Source organism: Bombina bombina, chromosome 6 (assembly GCF_027579735.1).
Source record: "Bombina bombina isolate aBomBom1 chromosome 6, aBomBom1.pri, whole genome shotgun sequence".
In the NCBI taxonomy this organism is placed as follows: domain Eukaryota; kingdom Metazoa; phylum Chordata; class Amphibia; order Anura; family Bombinatoridae; genus Bombina; species Bombina bombina.
The window spans coordinates 1,113,053,099-1,113,076,073 of record NC_069504.1 but is presented as its reverse complement, the minus strand read 5'-3'; the positions used below and the strand labels follow the sequence as shown (position 1 = coordinate 1,113,076,073).

General features: G+C 38.0%; 1 protein-coding gene across 2 annotated transcripts in view; it reads right to left on the bottom strand.

The window, feature by feature from the left end:
- Positions 1-22,975, bottom strand: part of SCUBE1 (signal peptide, CUB domain and EGF like domain containing 1) — a 703,286-nt gene that overhangs the window by 39,217 nt on the left and 641,094 nt on the right. For both annotated transcript variants that reach the window (XM_053719054.1, XM_053719055.1), the window contains 2 exons: positions 6,677-6,838; positions 4,913-5,080 (listed from right to left, as the gene is read on the bottom strand). In XM_053719054.1, the coding sequence (XP_053575029.1) occupies positions 4,913-5,080; positions 6,677-6,838 (330 nt within the window). The remainder of the gene's footprint in view (positions 1-4,912; positions 5,081-6,676; positions 6,839-22,975) is intronic.

Here is a 22,975-nt window from a genome sequence, read left to right as displayed (position 1 = left end):
GATTCACACCAATAAAGATATTTACTCCATATCTTGTGGTAGATTTTCCTGGTAACAGGCTTTCGTGCCTGTATTAAAGTATCAATGACTGACTCGGAGAACCCGCGCTTTGATAGAATCAAGCGTTCAATCTCCATGCAGTCAGTCTCAGAGAAATTAGATTTGGATGATTGAAAGGACCTTGTTTCAGAAGGTCCTGTCTTAGAGGCAGAGTCCATGGTGGAAAGGATGACATGTCCACTAGGTCTGCATACCAAGTCCTGCGTGGCCACGCAGGTGCTATCAGAATCACCGATGCTCTCTCCTGTTTGATTTTGGCGATCAGTCGAGGGAGCAGAGAAAACGGTGGAAACACATAAGCCAGGTTGAAGAACCAAGGCGCTGCTAGAGCATCTATCAGCGTCGCTTCTGGGTCCCTGGACCTGGATCCGTAACAAGGAAGCTTGGCGTTCTGGCAAGACGTCATGAGATCCAACTCTGGTTTGCCCCAACGATGAATCAACTGAGCAAACACCTCTGGATGGAGTTCCCACTTCCCCGGATGGAAAGTCTGACGACTTAGAAAATCCGCCTCCCAGTTCTCCACGCCTGGGATATGGATTGCTGACAGGTGGCAAGAGTGGTACTCTGCCCAGCGAATTATATTTGAGACTTCTAACATCGCTAGGGAACTCCTGGTTCCCCCTTGATGGTTGATGTAAGCCACAGTCGTGATGTTGTCCGACTGAAATCTGATGAACCTCAGTGTTGCTAACTGAGGCCAAGCCAGAAGAGCATTGAATATCGCTCTTAACTCCAGAATATTTATTGGAAGGAGTTTCTCCTCCTGAGTCCACAATCCCTGGCCTTCAGGGAATTCCAGACTGCACCCCAACCTAGAAGGCTGGCATCTGTTGTTACAATTGTCCAATCTGGCCTGCAAAAGGTCATACCCTTGGACAGGTGTACCCGAGACAACCACCAGAGAAGAGAATCTCTGGTCTCTTGATCCAGATTTAGCAGAGGGGACAAATCTGTGTAATCCCCATTCCACTGACTCAGCATGCATAATTGCAGCGGTCTTAGATGAAGGCGTGCAAATGGCACTATGTCCATTGCCGCTACCATTAAGCCGATTGCCTCCATACACTGAGCTACCGAAGGGATGGAGTGAAGAACACGGCAAGCATTTAGAAGTTTTGATAACCTGGACTCCATCAGGTAAATTTTCATTTCTACAGAATCTATCAGAGTCCTTAGAAAGGAGACTCTTGTGAGTGGGGATAGAGAACTCTTTTCCTCGTTCACTTTCCACCCATGCAGCCTCAGAAATGCCAGAACTATCTCTGTATGAGACTTGGCAACTTGAAAGCTTGACGCCTGTATCAGGATATTGTCTAGAAACGGAGCCACCGCTATGCCTCGCGGTCTTAGAACTGCCAGAAGTGAGCCCAGAACCTTTGTAAAGATTCTCGGGGCTGTAGCCAACCCGAAGGGAAGAGCTACAAATTGGTAATGCCTGTCTAGAAAGGCAAACCTTAGAAACCGATGATGATCTTTGTGAATCGGTATGTGAAGGTAGGCATCCTTTAAGTCCACTGTGGTCATGTACTGACCTTCTTGGATCATGGGTAGGATGGTCCGAATAGTTTCCATTTTGAAAGATGGAACTCTGAGGAATTTGTTTAAGATCTTTAGATCTAAAATTGGTCTGAAGGTTCCCTCTTTTTTGGGAACCACAAACAGATTCGAATAAAAACCCTGTCCTTGTTCCGTCCGCGGAACTGGATGGATCACTCCCATAACTAGGAGGTCTTGCACACAGCGTAGGAATGCCTCTTTCTTTATCTGATTTGCAGATAGCCTTGAAAGATGAAATCTCCCTTGTGGAGGGGAAGCTTTGAAGTCCAGAAGATATCCCTGAGATATGATCTCCAACGCCCAGGGATCCTGAACATCTCTTGTCCACGCCTGGGCGAAGAGAGAAAGTCTGCCCCCTACTAGATCCGTCGCCGGATAGGGGGCCGTTCCTTCATGCTGTCTTAGAGGCAGCAGCAGGCTTTCTGGCCTGCTTACCTTTGTTCCAGGACTGGTTAGGTTTCCAGGCCTGCTTAGATTGAGCAAAGGTTCCCTCTTGTTTTGAAGCGGAGGAAGTTGATGCTGCACCTGCCTTGAAATTTCGAAAGGCACGAAAATTAGACTGTTTGGCCTTTGCTTTGGCCCTGTCCTGAGGAAGGGTGTGACCCTTACCTCCAGTAATGTCAGCAATAATTTCCTTCAAATCAGGCCCGAATAAGGTCTGCCCCTTGAAAGGAATGTTGAGTAATTTAGACTTCGAAGTCACGTCAGCTGACCAGGATTTAAGCCATAGCGCCCTACGCGCTTGGATGGCGAATCCGGAATTCTTAGCCGTTAGTTTAGTCAAATGAACAATGGCATCAGAAACAAATGAGTTAGCTAGCTTAAGTGTTCTAAGCTTGTCAATAATTTCAGTCAATGGAGCTGTATGGATGGCCTCTTCCAGGGTCTCAAACCAGAATGCCGCCGCGGCCGTGACAGGCGCAATGCATGCAAGGGGCTGTAAAATAAAACCTTGTTGAATAAACATTTTCTTAAGGTAACCCTCCAATTTTTTATCCATTGGATCTGAAAAAGCACAACTGTCCTCAACCGGGATAGTAGTACGCTTTGCTAAAGTAGAAACTGCTCCCTCCACCTTAGGGACCGTCTGCCATAAGTCCCGTGTAGTGGCGTCTATTGGAAACATTTTTCTAAATATAGGAGGTGGGGAAAAAGGCACACCCGGTCTATCCCACTCCTTGCTAATAATTTCTGTAAGCCTTTTAGGTATAGGAAAAACATCAGTACACACCGGTACCGCATAGTATTTATCCAGCCTACACAATTTCTCTGGTACTGCAACTGTGTTACAGTCATTCAGAGCAGCTCATACCTCCCCAAGCAACACACGGAGGTTCTCAAGCTTAAATTTAAAATTAGAAATCTCTGAATCAGGATTCCCCGAATCAGAGATGTCACCCACAGACTGAAGTTCTCCGTCCTCATGATCTGCATATTGTGACGCAGTATCAGACATGGCCCTTACAGCATCTGCGCGCTCTGTATTTTTCCTAACCCCAGAGCAATCGCGCTTGCCTCTTAATTCAGGCAACCTGGATAATACCTCTGACAGGGTATTATTCATGATTGCAGCCATGTCCTGCAAGGTAATCGCTATGGGCGTCCCTGATGTAATTGGCGCCATATTAGCGTGCATCCCCTGAGCGGGAGGCGAAGGGTCTGACACATGGGGAGAGTTAGTCGGCATAACTTCCCCCTCGTCAGAATCTTCTGGTGATATTTCTTTTATAGTTAAAAAAGACTGATCTTTACTGTTTAAGGTGAAATCAATACATTTAGTACACATTCTCCTATGGGGCTCCACCATGGCTTTCAAACATAATGAATAAGTAGTTTCCTCTGTGTCAGACATGTTTAAACAGACTAGCAATGAGACTAGCAAGCTTGGAAAACACTTTAAACAAGTTTACAAGCAATATAAAAAACGTTACTGCACCTTTAAGAAACACAAATTTTGTCAAAATTTGAAATAACAGTGAAAAAAGGCAGTTACACTAACGAAATTTTTACAGTGTATGTAACAAGTTAGCAGAGCATTGCACCCACTTGCAAATGGATGATTAACCCCTTAATACCCCAAAAAAAATTTTTTTTTTCAAACAGTCACAACAACTGCCACAGCTCTACTACTCTGCTTTTTACCTCCCTCAAAAACGACTTTGAAGCCTTTTGAGCCCCCCAGAGATGTCCTGGATCATGCAGGAAGAAGCTGGATGTCTGTGTCTGTAATTTTTGCTGTGCAAAAAAATGGCAAAATAGGCCCCTCCCACTCATATTACAACAGTGGAAAGCCTAAGGAAACTGTTTCTAGGCCAAATTCAAGCCAGCCATGTGGAAAAAAACTAGGCCCCAATAAGTTTTATCACCAAATACATATAAAAACGATTAAACATGCCAGCAAACGTTTTATATTACATTTTTATAAGAGTATGCATCTCTATTAATAAGCCTGATAACAGTAGCTATCACTGCATTTAAGGCTTTACTTACATTAGTTCGGTATCAGCAGCATTTTCTAGCAAATTCCATCCCTAGAAAAATATTAACTGCACATACCTTATTGCAGGAAAACCTGCACGCCATTCCCTCTCTGAAGTTACCTCACTCCTCAGAATATGTGAGAACAGCCATGGATCTTAGTTACTTCTGCTAAGATCATAGAAAACGCAGGCAGATTCTTCTTCTAAATACTGCCTGAGATAAACAGTACACTCCAGCACCATTTAAAAATAACAAAATTTTGAAGAATTGAAGAATAAACTAAGTATAAAACACCACACTCCTCTTACGACCTCCATCTTGGTTGAGGCTTGCAAGAGAATGACTGGATATGACAGTTAGGGGAGGAGCTATATATATATATTGGTGATCCTCTTGCAACTTCCTGTTGGGAAGGAGAATATCCCATAAGTAATGGATGATCCGTGGACTGGATACACTTAACAAGAGAAATTGCTGTTCTATCCGATTCATGAAAAAAAAATGTGGGTGTCATATCCCTTTAATGATCCAAACATAAATGGATCTATAATTTATGCATATTATATAAAGTGTTATGCATAATATATAGAGTGACTTGTAGACGCTGCATATTACAGATAGATGAAATGAATTATCAGAGCAAAACTACTGTTTTCTGTAGAAAGTATAAATCCCAGTGCAGTGTCCCTCTCTTGTAGCCAGTTATTTTATGGAGACTAAGGGTGCCCTATAATTGTATCTCTAGGTCATAGCTCTTTATTCCTCTCGGCAGAATTTTACTCTGAAATGGATGGCAGTAGAACTTCCCTACCTTTTGTTTCACAGTCCTGGAAGGAAACTGCACTTTCATATTTAGTCACAAGCCCTCCTCCGCAGGTGAAGCACATGGTACGGCCAATCTCAGGCTGATATCTGCCCAGAGGACAGGACTTGCACGGTTTGAAGCCATCGGAGGAGAAATACCCGGGTGGGCACTGTCCTGCAAGCACAGGTAACTGATAACATCATGTAACTGCACCCCACCACCAACTCATATAAAACAAATGAGCACAACAATTCTTGAATGTAATATTTATTAGATCTAGTTTTAGCGCTTCAGAATATTTTTTTTTCTTTCATTGTTAATTCACTTATAAAGCAGAGTTTTAATTCTCCACTGTGACTCAATAACATACATTTAGAAAGTGATATAGTAAATATAAATATTAATATTTTAGGCACAATATGACAAATATAGCAATATACTAGGATAGTGAAAGTAGGAATAATATTGCTTGCATACATTGTTTGTCTCTAATACGCCAAACACCTAATATATTAGGTTAAAGGTTCAGTTAATAAGATGTAAAAAAATATATTCATTTAAATGTAAAAATAATTCAGGACATAAACCAATACCCCAAACTCGTACTGCAATTTCAGTGTTTTCTTTAGGACACCAAACTTTTCAAGGGAAAATCTTTAGATGTCAAAACTGCAGGAGGTACCTTTAATTTGTAAATGTTATTTATTTAGTTAAAGGGACATTCCAGCCAAATTTGGAATCCACATGGATGCATTCTTGTTTTGAATAGAAGCATTTTTGCAATATACATCTATTAGCAAAAACGCTTCTAAAAAAAGATATAGCTCTTTCAAATGTGTATTTAAGTATGCACCGTGCACCAGCATTTTATACACAGCACTTGTACAGAGAGCCTAAGGTGCTTGTATCATCTGGTAATGACTTAATTTGCTAATTGCTGACATGATACAAGCCCCACTAGTGGTCTGATCAGCTGCAGTATTTAAAATGCTGGTGCACTGAGAATATCTAGCTATGCTTCACATGCACGTGCAGAGAAAAATGTTAACACTACAACAGTGATAACTTTTACTAGAAGCATTTTTGCCAATACAAGTATAGTGCAGATATGTTTCTATTCAAAGATGTAATTCATCTATGTGCATTTAAATTTTGACTGGACTGTCCCTTTAACTAAAATGTAATTAACCAAGCCCAGCTGATTATAAATATCATTTTTTCTGCTGACTATAGTGCTTAAAGGGACACTGAACCCAAATCTTTTCTTTCATGATTCAGATAGAGCATGCAATTTTAAGCAACTTTCTAATTTACTCCTATTATCATTTTTTCTTAATTCTCTTGGTATCTTTATTTGAAAAAGCAGGAATGTAAGCGTACGAGTCGGCCCATCTTTGGTTCAGCACCTGGGTAGCGCTTGCTGATAAGTGACTACAAAGATAGGCTGTCTCGTAAGCTTACATTCCTGCTTTTTCAGATAAAGATACCAAAGAACAAAGAAAAATTAATAGGAGTAAATTAGAAAGTTGCTTAAAATGTAATGCTCGATCTGAATCATGAAAGAAAAAAATTGTGTTCAGCTTCCCTTTAAAATTTAAAGGTCATGTGTTATTAGAGGAGCAGGTATAGTTGGCTTTAAAAACAAGCTGAAACAAGTGTTTTCATAAAAAAAAAAACCCCCACAACAATACTGTCATATGTTAAGATTTTCTGTACGGATATTAAGATAAATTAGAAGCTGGTATTAATGCTGACCAAGGGAGCTTTTACCTCCACATTCCGACACATTTCGTGCTCCTGCTATGCCCGCACCATCATTGCTTGGACAAGGCTCACACGCCAGCTGCCCTTCAGTATCCTGGTATGTGCCCGGCGAACAAGGGAAGCATTGGTTATGTTCTCCACTGTAATAACTGCCAACACCACAACTGACTGCAAACAAATAACTGTATTAAAATGTGAATAATATTTACATGGATATCAGTAAAACAAGAATATTGACTTGTTAGAGAGAAGTGCAAGTAGGGAAATATATGCCTAAAGCAATCCATAGGATTAATTTAATTACTCTTTAGATTGGAATATGACAATATTAGATGGGTCTTCACATTGGTCATCAATATCTGTTTTCTGTGCATTCCTGAAACCACTAAATGAACTTTACTTTTAGACAAACTATAGCCACAACCTAAGTAGAATGAACCCAGTAGGGTGATTTGTGCTTAGAGAAACGTATATCGGTCACATAGCCAATATCTTTGTAATATTTTATAAATAACACAATCACACAATGTCTTTGGTAACTACAGCATAGTCAGTAGCGAGTTACAGATATTAGGCTGGTGATATTAACTTAAACTCATTTATACACTATATAATAAAAATTATTGATATAAATTTTATTAAAAAAAAGTTATAAATAAGGATTAAAAGGTACATGGTATATGATAAGGTGTTTGAATAGAAATGGGCTATAATGTATATATACATACATATACATGTGTAAATATGTGCATGTATGTATATATACATATGCATATATGTATGTATATACTTTTGAGCCCTTTCCACTCAAATACCTGAAAACATGAACATTTATTTTTATTTAATTGTAATATTTAATAATGTGTTTTAGTGTGTATGTACTGTAAATATTTTACATTCCAATGTTCTTCACATAGGGAAAAATGTTCTATGTATTTTTAAATACATATTCCTATATCTATCTATCTATCTATCTATCTATCTATCTATCTATCTGTATAGATATAAAAAACATAATTTATGTAAGAACTTACCTGATAAATTCATTTCTTTCATATTAGCAAGAGTCCATGAGCTAGTGACGTATGGGATATACATTCCTACCAGGAGGGGCAAAGTTTCCCAAACCTCAAAATGCCTATAAATACACCCCTCACCACACCCACAATTCAGTTTAACGAATAGCCAAGAAGTGGGGTGATAAAAAAGTGCGAAAGCATATAAAATAAGGAATTGGAATAATTGTGCTTTATACAAAAATCATAACCACCACAAAAAAGGGTGGGCCTCATGGACTCTTGCTAATATGAAAGAAATGAATTTATCAGGTAAGTTCTTACATAAATTATGTTTTCTTTCATGTAATTAGCAAGAGTCCATGAGCTAGTGACGTATGGGATAATGATTACCCAAGATGTGGATCTTTCCACGCAAGAGTCACTAGAGAGGGAGGGATAAAATAAAGACAGCCAATTCCTGCTGAAAATAATCCACACCCAAAATAAAGTTTAATGAAAAACATAAGCAGAAGATTCAAACTGAAACCGCTGCCTGAAGTACTTTTCTACCAAAAACTGCTTCAGAAGAAGAAAATACATCAAAATGGTAGAATTTAGTAAAAGTATGCAAAGAGGACCAAGTTGCTGCTTTGCAAATCTGATCAATCGAAGCTTCATTCCTAAACGCCCAGGAAGTAGAAACTGACCTAGTAGAATGAGCTGTAATCCTTTGAGGCGGAGTTTTACCCGACTCAACATAGGCAAGATGAATTAAAGATTTCAACCAAGATGCCAAAGAAATGGCAGAAGCTTTCTGGCCTTTTCTAGAACCGGAAAAGATAACAAATAAACTAGAAGTCTTTCGGAAAGACTTAGTAGCTTCAACATAATATTTCAAAGCTCTAACAACATCCAAAGAATGTAACAATTTCTCCTTAGAATTCTTAGGATTAGGACATAATGAAGGAACCACAATTTCTCTACTAATGTTGTTGGAATTCACAACTTTAGGTAAAAATTCAAAAGAAGTTCGCAACACTGCCTTATCCTGATGAAAAATCAGAAAAGGAGACTCACAAGAAAGAGCAGATAATTCAGAAACTCTTCTGGCAGAAGAGATTGCCAAAAGGAACAAAACTTTCCAAGAAAGTAATTTAATGTCCAATGAATGCATAGGTTCAAACGGAGGAGCTTGAAGAGCCCCTAGAACCAAATTCAAACTCCAAGGAGGAGAAATTGACTTAATGACAGGTTTTATACGAACCAAAGCTTGTACAAAACAATGAATATCAGGAAGATTAACAATCTTTCTGTGAAAAAGAACAGAAAGAGCAGAGATTTGTCCTTTCAAGGAACTTGCGGACAAACCTTTATCTAAACCATCCTGAAGAAACTGTAAAATTCTTGGAACTCTAAAAGAATGCAAAGAAAAATGATGAGAAAGACACCAAGAAATATAAGTCTTCCAGACTCTATAATATATCTCTCTGGATACAGATTTACGAGCCTGTAACATAGTATTAATCACAGAGTCAGAGAAACCTCTTTGACTAAGAATCAAGCGTTCCATCTCCATACCTTTAAATTTAAGGATTTGAGATCCTGATGGAAAAAAGGACCTTGCTACAGAAGGTCTGGTCGTAGCGGAAGAGTCCACGGATGGCAAGAGGCCATCCGGACAAGATCCGCATACCAAAACCTGTGAGGCCATGCCGGAGCTACCAGCAGAACAAACGAGCATTCCTTCAGAATCTTGGAGATTACTCTTGGAAGAAGAACTAGAGGCGGAAAGATATAAGCAGGATGATACTTCCAAGGAAGTGATAATGCATCCACTGCTTCCGCCTGAGGATCCCGGGATCTGGACAGATACCTGGGAAGTTTCTTGTTTAGATGAGACGCCATCAGATCTATTTCTGGAAGCTCCCATATTTGAACAATCTGAAGAAATACCTCTGGGTGAAGATACCATTCGCCCGGATGCAACGTTTGGCGACTGAGATAATCCGCTTCCCAATTGTCTATACCTGGGATATGAACCGCAGAGATTAGACAGGAGCTGGATTCCGCCCAAACCAGAATTCGAGATACTTCTTTCATAGCCAGAGGACTGTGAGTCCCTCCTTGATGATTGATGTATGCCACAGTTGTGACATTGTCTGTCTGAAAACAAATGAACGATTCTCTCTTCAGAAGAGGCCAAGACTGAAGAGCTCTGAAAATTGCACGGAGTTCCAAAATATTGATCGGTAATCTCACCTCCTGAGATTCCCAAACTCCTTGTACCGTCAGAGATCCCCACACAGCTCCCCAACCTGTGAGACTTGCATCTGTTGAAATTACAGTCCAGGTCGGAAGCACAAAAGAAGCCCCCTGAATTAAACGATGGTGATCTGTCCACCACGTTAGAGAGTGTCGTACAATCGGTTTTAAAGATATTAATTGAGATATCTTTGTGTAATCCCTGCACCATTGATTCAGCATACAGAGTTGAAGAGGTCGCATGTGAAAACGAGCAAAGGGGATCGCGTCCGATGCAGCAGTCATAAGATCTAGAATTTCCATGCATAAGGCTACCGAAGGGAATGATTGTGACTGAAGGTTTCGACAAGCTGAAATCAATTTTAGACGTCTCTTGTCTGTTAAAGACAGAGTCATGGACACTGAATCTATCTGGAAACCCAGAAAAGTTACCCTTGTCTGAGGAATCAATGAACTTTTTGGTAAATTGATCCTCCAACCATGATCTTGAAGAAACACCACAAGTCAATTTGTATGAGATTCTGCTAAATGTAAAGACTGAGCAAGTACCAAGATATCGTCCAAATAAGGAAATACCACAATACCCTGTTCTCTGATTACAGACAGAAGGGCACCGAGAACCTTTGTAAAAATTCTTGGAGCTGTAGCTAGGCCAAACGGCAGAGCCACAAACTGGTAATGCTTGTCCAGAAAAGAGAATCTCAGGAACTGATAATGATCTGGATGAATCGGAATATGCAGATAAGCATCCTGTAAATCTATTGTGGACATATAATGCCCTTGCTGAACAAAAGGCAAGATAGTCCTTACAGTTACCATTTTGAACGTTGGTATCCTTACATAACGATTCAATATTTTTAGATCCAGAACTGGTCTGAAGGAATTCTCCTTCTTTGGTACAATGAAGAGATTTGAATAAAACCCCATCCCCTGTTCCAGAACTGGAACTGGCATAATTACTCCAGCCAACTCTAGATCTGAAACACAATTCAGAAATGCTTGAGCTTTCACTGGATTTACTGGGACACGGGAAAGAAAAAATCTCTTTGCAGGAGGTCTCATCTTGAAACCAATTCTGTACCCTTCTGAAACAATGTTCTGAATCCAAAGATTGTGAACAGAATTGATCCAAATTTCTTTGAAAAAACGTAACCTGCCCCCTACCAGCTGAGCTGGAATGAGGGCCGCACCTTCATGTGGACTTAGAAGCAGGCTTTGCCTTTCTAGAAGGCTTGGATTTATTCCAGACTGGAGATGGTTTCCAAACTGAAACTGCTCCTGAGGATGAAGGATCAGGCTTTTGTTCTTTGTTGAAACGAAAGGAACGAAAACGATTATTAGCCCTGTTTTTACCCTTAGATTTTTTATCCTGTGGTAAAAAAGTTCCTTTCCCACCAGTAACAGTTAAGATAATGGAATCCAACTGAGAACCAAATAATTTGTTACCCTGGAAAGAAATGGAAAGTAGAGTTGATTTAGAAGCCATATCAGCATTCCAAGTTTTAAGCCATAAAGCTCTTCTAGCTAAAATAGCTAGAGACATAAACCTGACATCAACTCTGATAATATCAAAAATGGCATCACAGATAAAATTATTAGCATGCTGAAGAAGAATAATAATATTATGAGAATCATGATCTGTTACTTGTTGAGCTAAAGTCTCCAACCAAATAGTTGAAGCTGCAGCAACATCAGCCAAAGATATAGCAGGTCTAAGAAGATTACCTGAACACAGATAAGCTTTTCTTAGAAAGGATTCAATTTTCCTATCTAAAGGATCTTTAAACGAAGTACCATCTGACGTAAAATAGCCCCATCAACTTTAGGGATTTTGTCCAAAAAATTCTAATCTGTCAGACGGCACAGGATATAATTGCTTAAAACGTTTAGAAGGAGTAAATGAATTACCCAATTTATCCCATTCTCTGGAAATTACTTCAGAAATAGCATTAGGAACAGGAAAAACTTCTGGAATAACCACAGGAGATTTAAACACCTTATCTAAACGTTTAGAATTAGTATCAAGAGGACCAGAATCCTCTATTTCTAAAGCAATTAGTACTTCTTTAAGTAAAGAACAAATAAATTCCATTTTAAATAAATATGAAGATTTATCAGCATCAATCTCTGAGACAGAATCCTCTGAACCAGAAGAGTCATCAGAATCAGAATGATGATGTTCATTTAAAAATTCATCTGTAGAGAGAGAAGTTTTAAAAGATTTTTTATGTTTACTAGAAGGAGAAATAACAGACATAGCCTTCTTGATGGATTCAGAAACAAAATCTCTTATGTTATCAGGAACATTCTGCACCTTAGATATTGAGGGAACTGCAACAGGCAATGGTACATTACTAAAGGAAATATTATCTGCTTTAACAAGTTTGTCATGACAATTAATACAAACAACAGCCGGAGGAATAGCTACCAAAAATTTACAGCAGATACACTTAGCTTTGGTAGTTCCAGCACTAGACAGCGATTTTCCTGAAGTATCTTCTGACTCAGATGCAACGTGAGACATCTTGCAATATGTAAGAGAAAAAACAACATATAAAGCAAAATTGATCAAATTCCTTAAATGACAGTTTAAGGAATGGGAAAAAATGCCAATAAACAAGCTTCTAGTAACCAGAAGCAAAGAAAAAATGAGACTGAATAATGTGGAGACAAAAGCGACGCCCATATTTTTTGGCGCCAAATAATACGCCCACATTGTTTGGCGCCTAAATGCTTTTTGGCGCCAAAAATGACGCCACATCCGGAACGCCGACATTTTTGGCGCAAAAGGACGTCAAAAAATGACGCAACTTCCGGCGACACGTATGACGCCGGAAACAGAAAAGATTTTTTGCGCCAAAAAAGTCCGCGCCAAGAATGACGCAATAAAATGAAGCATTTTCAGCCCCCGCGAGCCTAACAGCCCACAGGGAAAAAAAGTCAAATTTTTAAGGTAAGAAAAAATGAATGATTCAAACGCATTATCCCAAATATGAAACTGACTGTCTGAAAATAAGGAATGTTGAACATTCTGAGTCAAGGCAAATAAATGTTTGAATACATATATTTAGAACTTTATAAAAAAGTGCCCAACCATAGCTTAGAGTGTCACAGAAAATAAGATTTACTTACCCCAGGACACTCATCTACATGTTTGTAGAAAGCCAAACCAGTACTGAAACGAAAATCAGCAGAGGTAATGGTATATAAATAAGAGTATATCGTCGATCTGAAAAGGGAGGTAAGAGATGAATCTCTACGACCGATAACAGAGAACCTATGAAATAGACCCCGTAGAAGGAGATCACTGCATTCAAATAGGCAATACTCTCCTCACATTCCTCTGACATTCACTGCACGCTGAGAGGAAAACCGGGCTCCAACTTGCTGCGGAGCGCATATCAACGTAGAATCTAGCACAAACTTACTTCACCACCTCCATAGGAGGCAAAGTTTGTAAAACTGAATTGTGGGTGTGGTGAGGGGTGTATTTATAGGCATTTTGAGGTTTGGGAAACTTTGCCCCTCCTGGTAGGAATGTATATCCCATACGTCACTAGCTCATGGACTCTTGCTAATTACATGAAAGAAATATAGATTTAAAATAAAAGAAGTAGAGCAAGACTAAAATAATCTGGGCTAAATTACAAGTGGTGCGCTAATGTTGGTGTGGTACGCAATAAAAACTTTTGCTCCATGCTATATTGCGCATATTACAAGTTGAAAGTAAAAGGTTGTGCTCGAGGGGAAACATGAAACTGTGCTTGAAGAATTAGCGAGTCTGGAGACCTAGCATACACTGTAAGCCTATATATATATCCGTATATACAATATATCTATATAACTCTCTCTCTCTCTCTCATATATATATTTATATATATAATCATCTATCTAGCCATCTATCTATATATGCATATATTCATACAGATATATAGGTATAGATATATATTTTACAAAAAAATAATTATACAAATAACAACATAGGAAAGTAAAGTATTTTCGTACCTCTGGTTTAGCGGTGTTGGTCTATTGAGTTGTCGGGCTAGTGTACAAGCTGTAACTTTAGGAAAAATTAGAGGGTAAAGAACCCCCTGCTAGAGAATGCACTTATAGCCCTCTAAAGTCTCCTGACGCTATGTGTAAAGTATTCTTAGACTTTAATAAGAAGTATAGGTCGATAGTCTCAGATACAGAGGAGGGGTCGGAGACCATTTATTAAAACATAACTTTTAATGATTTGTATTTTATATAACGTAAAGGGGAAAACACTTATAATAATCCTGCATGAGTCTGAGTACATACTGTTATAGTCAGTAATGGTATACTGAGAGTAAAGGTAAACAAGTCAGCTGTATTATCTTGGTAAGGATTGCAACCTCTTCAGTTAGGATTCAGTGTAACTGATATCTTGTGCTGCTACACCTGGATGAAATACACTTATTAGTGTTTATAGTTGTCATACGCTTATTAGTGCTTATAGTTGTCATACACTTATTAGTGTTTATAGTTGTCATACACTTATTAGTGCTTATAGTTGTCATACACTTATTAGTGCTTATAGTTGTCATACACTTATTAGTGATTATAGTTGTCATACACTTATTAGTGTTTATAGTTGTCATACACTTATTAGTGCTTATAGTTGTCATACACTTATTAGTGCTTATAGTTGTCATACACTTATTAGTGTTTATAGTTGTCATATACTTATTAGTGTCTATAGTTGTCATACACTTATTAGTGTTTATTGTTGTCATACACTTATTAGTGCTTATAGTTGTCATACACTTATTAGTGTTTATAGTTGTCATACACTTATTAGTGTTTATAGTTGTCATACACTTATTAGTGTTTATAGTTGTCATACACTTATTAGTGCTTATAGTTGTCATACACTTATTAGTGTTTATAGTTGTCATACACTTATTAGTGTTTATAGTTGTCATACACTTATTAGTGTTTATAGTTGTCATACACTTATTAGTGCTTATAGTTGTCATACACTTATTAGTGCTTATAGTTGTCATACACTTATTAGTGCTTATAGTTGTCATACACTTATTAGTGCTTATAGTTGTCATACACTTATTAGTGTTTATAGTTGTCATACACTTATTAGTGCTTATAGTTGTCATACACTTATTAGTGCTTATAGTTGTCATATACTTATTAGTGCTTATAGTTGTCATACACTTATTAGTGCTTATAGTTGTCATACACTTATTAGTGCTTATAGTTGTCATACACTTATTAGTGCTTATAGTTGTCATATACTTATTAGTGCTTATAGTTGTCATACACTTATTAGTGCTTATAGTTGTCATATACTTATTAGTGTTTATAGTTGTCATACACTTATTAGTGCTTATAGTTGTCATACACTTATTAGTGCTTATAGTTGTCATACACTTATTAGTGTTTATAGTTGTCATACACTTATTAGTGTTTATAGTTGTCATACACTTATTAGTGTTTATAGTTGTCATACACTTATTAGTGCTTATAGTTGTCATACACTTGTTAGTGTTTATAGTTGTCATACACTTATTAGTGTTTATAGTTGTCATACACTTATTTGTGTTTATAGTTGTCATACACTTATTTGTGTTTATAGTTGTCATACACTTATTAGTGTTTATAGTTGTCATACACTTATTAGTGCTTATAGTTGTCATACACTTATTAGTGTTTATAGTTGACATACACTTATTAGTGTTTATAGTTGTCATACACTTATTCAACAAGTAAAACCCATAGTACAGTAAGTGATGATATTGTGTCACAATATGGGTGTTAGTCATTTTTTTTTTTTTTTAAAGTCATTTTTACTGAGGTTCACAGACATACATAACATCTATTTTGCACAAAACAAAATACGTATCTCATAAAACAGAAAGGTCATAGACATTGACATACATATTAGCAAATCGAATTACAACTCCAAACATCATATCAATATAGGTCTATCCAGATATTACCGACTGGCCACTCTTGGACCTTTAAAGTGCCTCAATATTTAGCACTAGGTCTACTCTATAGACTATATTACAACCATGAGTCTATGTCTAAATCTAGATATTACAGGTATTCCAAGACACATTAATATTGCTGAATGCAATACCATTTATGACTCAATACAGGGAGTGCAGAATTATTAGGCAAGTTGTATTTTTGAGGATTAATTTTATTATTGAACAACAACCATGTTCTCAATGAACCCAAAAAACTCATTAATATCAAAGCTGAATAGTTTTGGAAGTAGTTTTTAGTTTGTTTTTAGTTATAGCTATTTTAGGGGGATATCTGTGTGTGCAGGTGACTATTACTGTGCATAATTATTAGGCAACTTAACAAAAAACAAATATATACCCATTTCAATTATTTATTTTTACCAGTGAAACCAATATAACATCTCAACATTCACAAATATACATTTCTGACATTCAAAAACAAAACAAAAACAAATCAGTGACCAATATAGCCACCTTTCTTTGCAAGGACACTTAAAAGCCTGCCATCCATGGATTCTGTCAGTGTTTTGATCTGTTCACCATCAACATTGCGTGCAGCAGCAACCACAGCCTCCCAGACACTGTTCAGAGAGGTGTACTGTTTTCCCTCCTTGTAAATCTCACATTTGATGATGGACCACAGGTTCTCAATGGGGTTCAGATCAGGTGAACAAGGAGGCCATGTCATTAGATTTTCTTCTTTTATACCCTTTCTTGCCAGCCACGCTGTGGAGTACTTGGACGCGTGTGATGGAGCATTGTCCTGCATGAAAATCATGTTTTTCTTGAAGGATGCAGACTTCTTCCTGTACCACTGCTTGAAGAAGGTGTCTTCCAGAAACTGGCAGTAGGACTGGGAGTTGAGCTTGACTCCATCCTCAACCCGAAAAGGCCCCACAAGCTCATCTTTGATGATACCAGCCCAAACCAGTACTCCACCTCCACCTTGCTGGCGTCTGAGTCGGACTGGAGCTCTCTGCCCTTTACCAATCCAGCCACGGGCCCATCAAGACTCACTCTCATTTCATCAGTCCATAAAACCTTAGAAAAATCAGTCTTGAGATATTTCTTGGCCCAGTCTTGACGTTTCAGCTTGTGTGTCTTGTTCAGTGGTGGTCGTCTTTCAGCCTTTCTTACCTTGGCCATGTCTCTGAGTATTGCACACCTTGTGCTTTTGGGCACTCCAGTGATGTTGCAGCTCTGAAATATGGCCAAACTGGTGGCAAGTGGCATCTTGGCAGCTGCACGCTTGACTTTTCTCAGTTCATGGGCAGTTATTTTGCGCCTTGGTTTTTCCACACGCTTCTTGCTACCCTGTTGACTATTTTGAATGAAACGCTTGATTGTTCGATGATCACGCTTCAGAAGCTTTGCAATTTTAAGAGTGCTGCATCCCTCTGCAAGATATCTCACTATTTTTGACTTTTCTGAGCCTGTCAAGTCCTTCTTTTGACCCATTTTGCCAAAGGAAAGGAAGTTGCCTAATAATTATGCACACCTGATATAGGGTGTTGATGTCATTAGACCACACCCCTTCTCATTACAGAGATGCACATCACCTAATATGCTTAATTGGTAGTAGGCTTTCGAGCCTATACAGCTTGGAGTAAGACAACATGCATAAAGAGGATGATGTGGTCAAAATACTCATTTGCCTAATAATTCTGCACTCCCTGTATAAAAAGAAAAACAAGAATTGAGGGTGCAAACTACACAATAAACCTCTTTTTCTTTTAAAGGTATGTGTGGGCCCCTATTTTCAGTAAAATGTACCTATAAGTAAATTATCCCCTTAATCAAAACCAATTGCCCATCTAGGGCCTTAACCTGAAACTTCTACAAATAGGGGAACATAGTAGGGGAAATATAATAGAAGCAGAGTAAATTATATAGGGCCATCGTTAGACCCTAGGACTATTATAAGGAAAAAATGATGTTGCTGCGCCTAGGTTCACAGGAAGAACTGACCCCGCTATGTGGAGGGTATAAGTATAAAAGGGAAATACTCCTGGTGGACTAAGGTTCTAGCAAGCCCTGGGTACATAATCTCATCTTTTAAATCAAGCTGGAGAACCAGGGCATAAAACTCTCTAAACCTACACCTCACCTAGACCTACACCTCAGCTTCCTAATTAAATATTAAGGCGTTTGTAGTGTAGTTTCCTCATATCGCTCAATTAACTCAATTTTATGTAGTGGAAATGTACAAGAGTCTATTTAAGAATAACCTGCAAATAGAGCAAAGATCCGGGTTATAAGTAACATTCCCGGCCATTAATTAGTCAACTTCTTAGAAAGGATCGTAAGGAACATTATGTATATATCTTGAGGGCCCTCTTATAAAAGGAACCACAACCCATTAGTAAAGTATAGTAATACTAGGCAAGGAATATTAATATGGGTAAAATGGTAAGCCCTTAATCATTAGATAATTCTAGACCAATTAAGACCTATAAGCCCTACTTACTTTGTGTTAGCAATACTTGGGGTACACAACAATAGGTTTATGTCTAAAGCCTAGGTCGGGATTATTAGATAAAAAATCTGTAGTGTGGCAGCATTGTATACTCTAAGCGTTTTATGCTGTCCCGGGCGCAGACAGCACACTAGGTATATAAAATAAGTCCATGCTGCCAACTATATACACACTAGTACTAACTTAAAGCAGTACATATTGTAAACCTAGCAGGAGTAATAACATCAGAGTATCAGAAAAACAAATTTTTTAGAAGAAATGGGAGTCAATAGAAAGCCCAGACAGGATAAATAATCCAGGGTGCACATTAATATCTAGAACCCATTTGCAAGAGGGGGGATACATGGTACTTACCAGCATTAAACTTTAAAATTTTCAGGGAGTCTCTGAATCAGAGCTCTACTGTAACACAACTTATAAACATTTTTATCTGAATCTTTTATCCCCCCAAATTAAGATATAATATAGGCTTCCAGTATAGGACAGGAAGTCATGTCATCCTTAGTCATTTAGTGTATAAGTGCTATGGGTATATATCAGAGGGTTCAGATAGGGAGACAAAGCAGAAGAAATACAATATCTGATAATTTCTATGTAATAGCTAAACAGTTAACCACGGTGCTATATAAATTTTAGAAGGCATATCATTGAGTTGGTGGACCTCACTTCCTATAGAATTTCCTTGGAATGATATAATGGGTTGGGCAGAAATAGCTGCATTATATACACAGTATTATGGACAATGATTACCCCAGAGTAGCAAATGGAAATAGGTATAGATATTGCTCATAGTCCCCAGTATGTTCCATTCAAAACAGATCAAATCCTTGCATGCCATATTGAATTGCAGGTATATAAAAAAAACTCATTGCATACTAAGGGAGGAACACTACACACCAAAACATAACTTTTTAGAGGTGAGACTTTTCAAGTCCATGCAATAAGACTGTCATTACACCCCAGCGATAAAACTGGTATCAAACCTCTGTGGGGGTATTAGTAGCGCATATAAAAGATCAGTAAGGAATTATGAGAAAGTACATATGGATCATCCGACTCCAGTCTTTTCGATCCAATACCAAACGTCCATGCTGGACTGTGATAATATCGACACACATTGCGCATCACATCAATCTGGGGAATCCAGCACAAGTGCCAGATTGATCGGTAGATTCCAGGCTACATCTGAATTATCTTTTCTCTGGAACTCACTCTTATCAGCGGCACATAGGTCCAGTAGTGAGCCATGGTCTCATGGGTGTAGTGAGGGTTCCGCGTGAGCCGCAGCAAATCCTACACTGTTGTTGGTCGTATATGCAAGTAAGTATTGGCTCTCCTAACTTTCGGTTGGTCGTGTGTTATCCTCTGCCCGAGATCCAGCTTCCAACATATGTGGGGGGTACCATACCATTCAGATGACTAGGTCCGCTTCCTGACAGTCAGTATGAACGGCAGCATAACAAACTGATCTCCATTCTGATTCAAGGTACGTGCATACTTTTGTAAAGTGGTAATTCAAGAGGCGATCCACCTCCTCCAAAACAACCCTGGTTGCGATCGCCATTGTGCCAAGAAGCGGTCAGTTCATAATAGGTTTCCTTGCTGTAACTAGTATGTATAGGTTAGACTCCATAGTGAATTTAGTATCTGCGTACTTTATAACCCAGAGGTCTGGGGGGGTGCATGCAGCAGCCGCAGCCACACAGTTCACTGCTCATGTGTCATTGAAGGACTAGCTAACCAAGGTTATGCATGGCTTACTTGGAGAACATAAGTCAGGCCTGTCGTTCTCCGCTCCTTATCTTCAGCACACTAAATAGAGTATTTCTCTTTCCAGAAATTAAAGTTATATTAGTATAAAAGCTTAGTTTAGGAAGATGCAAGCAGGAGCTTCATCAAGACACGTCCTGCCGCTCCAAGCATAGGCTCCGCCCCCAGGTGTTAGTCATTTATCTCTCAGAATGTATATTACTTCAATCTGTTGGAGTCTGTTTTGTTGGGTAAGAAATATATTCAAAATAAACTGCTGCTTCCTTAAAGGGACAGTCAACACCAGAATTTATTTTGTTTTAAAAGATAGATAATCCCTAAATTACCCATTCCCCAATGTTGTATAACCAACACAGTTATAATAATACACATTTTACTTCTGTAATTACCTTGTATCTAAGCCTCTGCAGACTGCCCACTTATTTCAGTTCATTTGTCATTTGACTCCTCAGTAAATTCACGTGCATGAGCTCAATGTTATCTATATGAAAAACATGAACTAATGCCCTCTAGTGGTCAAAATGCTTTCAGATTAGAGGCAGTCTTCATGGTCTAAGAAATTAGCATATGAACCTCCTAGGTTTAGCTTTCAACTAAGAATATCAAGAGAACAAAGCAAAATTGGTGATAAAAGTAAATTGGAAAGTTGTTTAAAATTACATGCCCTATTTAAATCATTAAGGTTTTTTTTGGACTTGACTTTCCCTTTAACTTAATTGGGAAGCAAACAGGGGGAATGGAAACAAGTGTTGCTGTTTTGCAATAAATGGCTGAATTTGTTATATGTTCGTGTTAGACTATACCCTTTGAGAAAGCCTTTAGACAGCGAAACATGTTAGGGACTTGGTGAGGAGTCGCTGGGAACGCCTGTATTTTTAACTGCCACTGTAACTTTCCTGTCTATGTCATCACACGGCTACTTTAACTACATGGTGCTTAACTGAATTGAGTTAAGTGGAGAGTTTATTGATTGCACACATTACAGCTATACCTTATCTTTAATTGTGGACTCAAGAGAGCATATATTCATTCTATTAACGGATACTAATACCTTATTCAAAAATCGGATACCAATTCGCTTAACATAGCGAACAAATACTTACCATATTGTATCCTCAGTCGATATACGACAATATATTCAACTTTATGGAAGCTAACTATACTTGAGCTTAAATGGTGAATATAACAGTATATACACCTTTCAAAAACTAATAGGAGCTGTTGCAACTTTAAATCAAGCTGCTTACCATTTAGCAACACTTGCTGCCTACGCTCATATTAGCCGGCATCCTTAACTTAAAATGTTGAGCGGATAAATATATAGAAGTAATCAGTACTCAAGCTTAAATTGTGATTTTAATAGTATATCTATCTATCAAAGTACCGGATACAAATTGTGGATGTAATAGCATATATACCTGCCCAAATACCAGATACAAATTCACGCACACCACAGAGTATCCTCAACAAATATAAGATAGTATATTTATCTATCCCATTTAATTAAATCGAATATAGCAAGGCTTCTTAAGCATCTGCTATAAGTAATATTCTTATACTTTATATTCAGTTGCTTAACACTATTTAGCAACACTCGCTCCTTACGTTTATATCTGTCTGCATCCGTTGCTTGAATGTTGAGCGGACAAGCATAAACTTATTAAGGATATCGGAGTATTTATATTATTCAGCAACTATAGTTACCTTAATCAGATACAATTAATGCTTTCCTTTCAAGCTCATAGGATCTACCACTAACATATAACACTTGTTGCCATTTCCCCTGTTTGCCTGCCAATTGAGTTAAAGTGAAGGTAAAGTTTGACATTATTCAATGCAACCTAGCATTTGTCCATATGACACTAATCTAGGCGCTAAGTTTTTTTTCTATTACTTCAATATTTTCCATTAAAAATTATATTTAAAAATCCCTACCGCTTAGCTCACAACTCCTCCCATGTCCTACTTCTGTCTTCTTATCTTTGTGATTTCCTTCAGTGGTCCCACCTGCTCTCTGTGTCTCTCAAATGCTTGTTCATGCTGCAGTCTATAACTGCGCATGCCCTAATCGCTGATGCTGTGAACCACTGCGCATGCGCTAATCGGCGATCATTCTTTCCAAATGCACACGCGCTAACTTGAATTATTAAAAATTAAGTATGAGAAAAAATATATTTAATTACTGCGGTACTTACTTCTATTTAACTTTCTCAGATGTAAAGTGATGCGGTTCTCTGTATAGAAGCGCAAACACTTACAACTGAAGGGGTGGATGACGTGGAGTGACAGCCGCCTAACGGCTGATATTTTAATTGGAATAGACAAAAACATGATCCACCGATTAAAAAAACAAAAACAAAAAAAAACAAACAAAAAAAAAAAAAACACAGGTTGAATTTGTGAACGTTCGGGAATTGATTTAGAAAGGTGACAACTTAATTAATATTGAAAAATATAAGAGTTGATAAATGAAACTTATCTTACACACTTAATGCTAAACCGTATGGACATTACGGTAACTTTACCATCTCTTTAAGGAAGCAGCAGTTTATTTTGAATATATTACTTATCCAACAAAACAGACTCAATCAGATTGAAGTAATATACATTCTGAGAGATAAGTTAAGTGACTAACACCCATATTGTGACACAATATCATCACTTACTGTACTATGGGTTTTACTTGTTGAATAAGTGTATGACAACTATAAACACTAATAAGTGTATGACAACTATAAACACTAATAAGTGTATGACAACTATAAACACTAATAAGTGTATGACAACT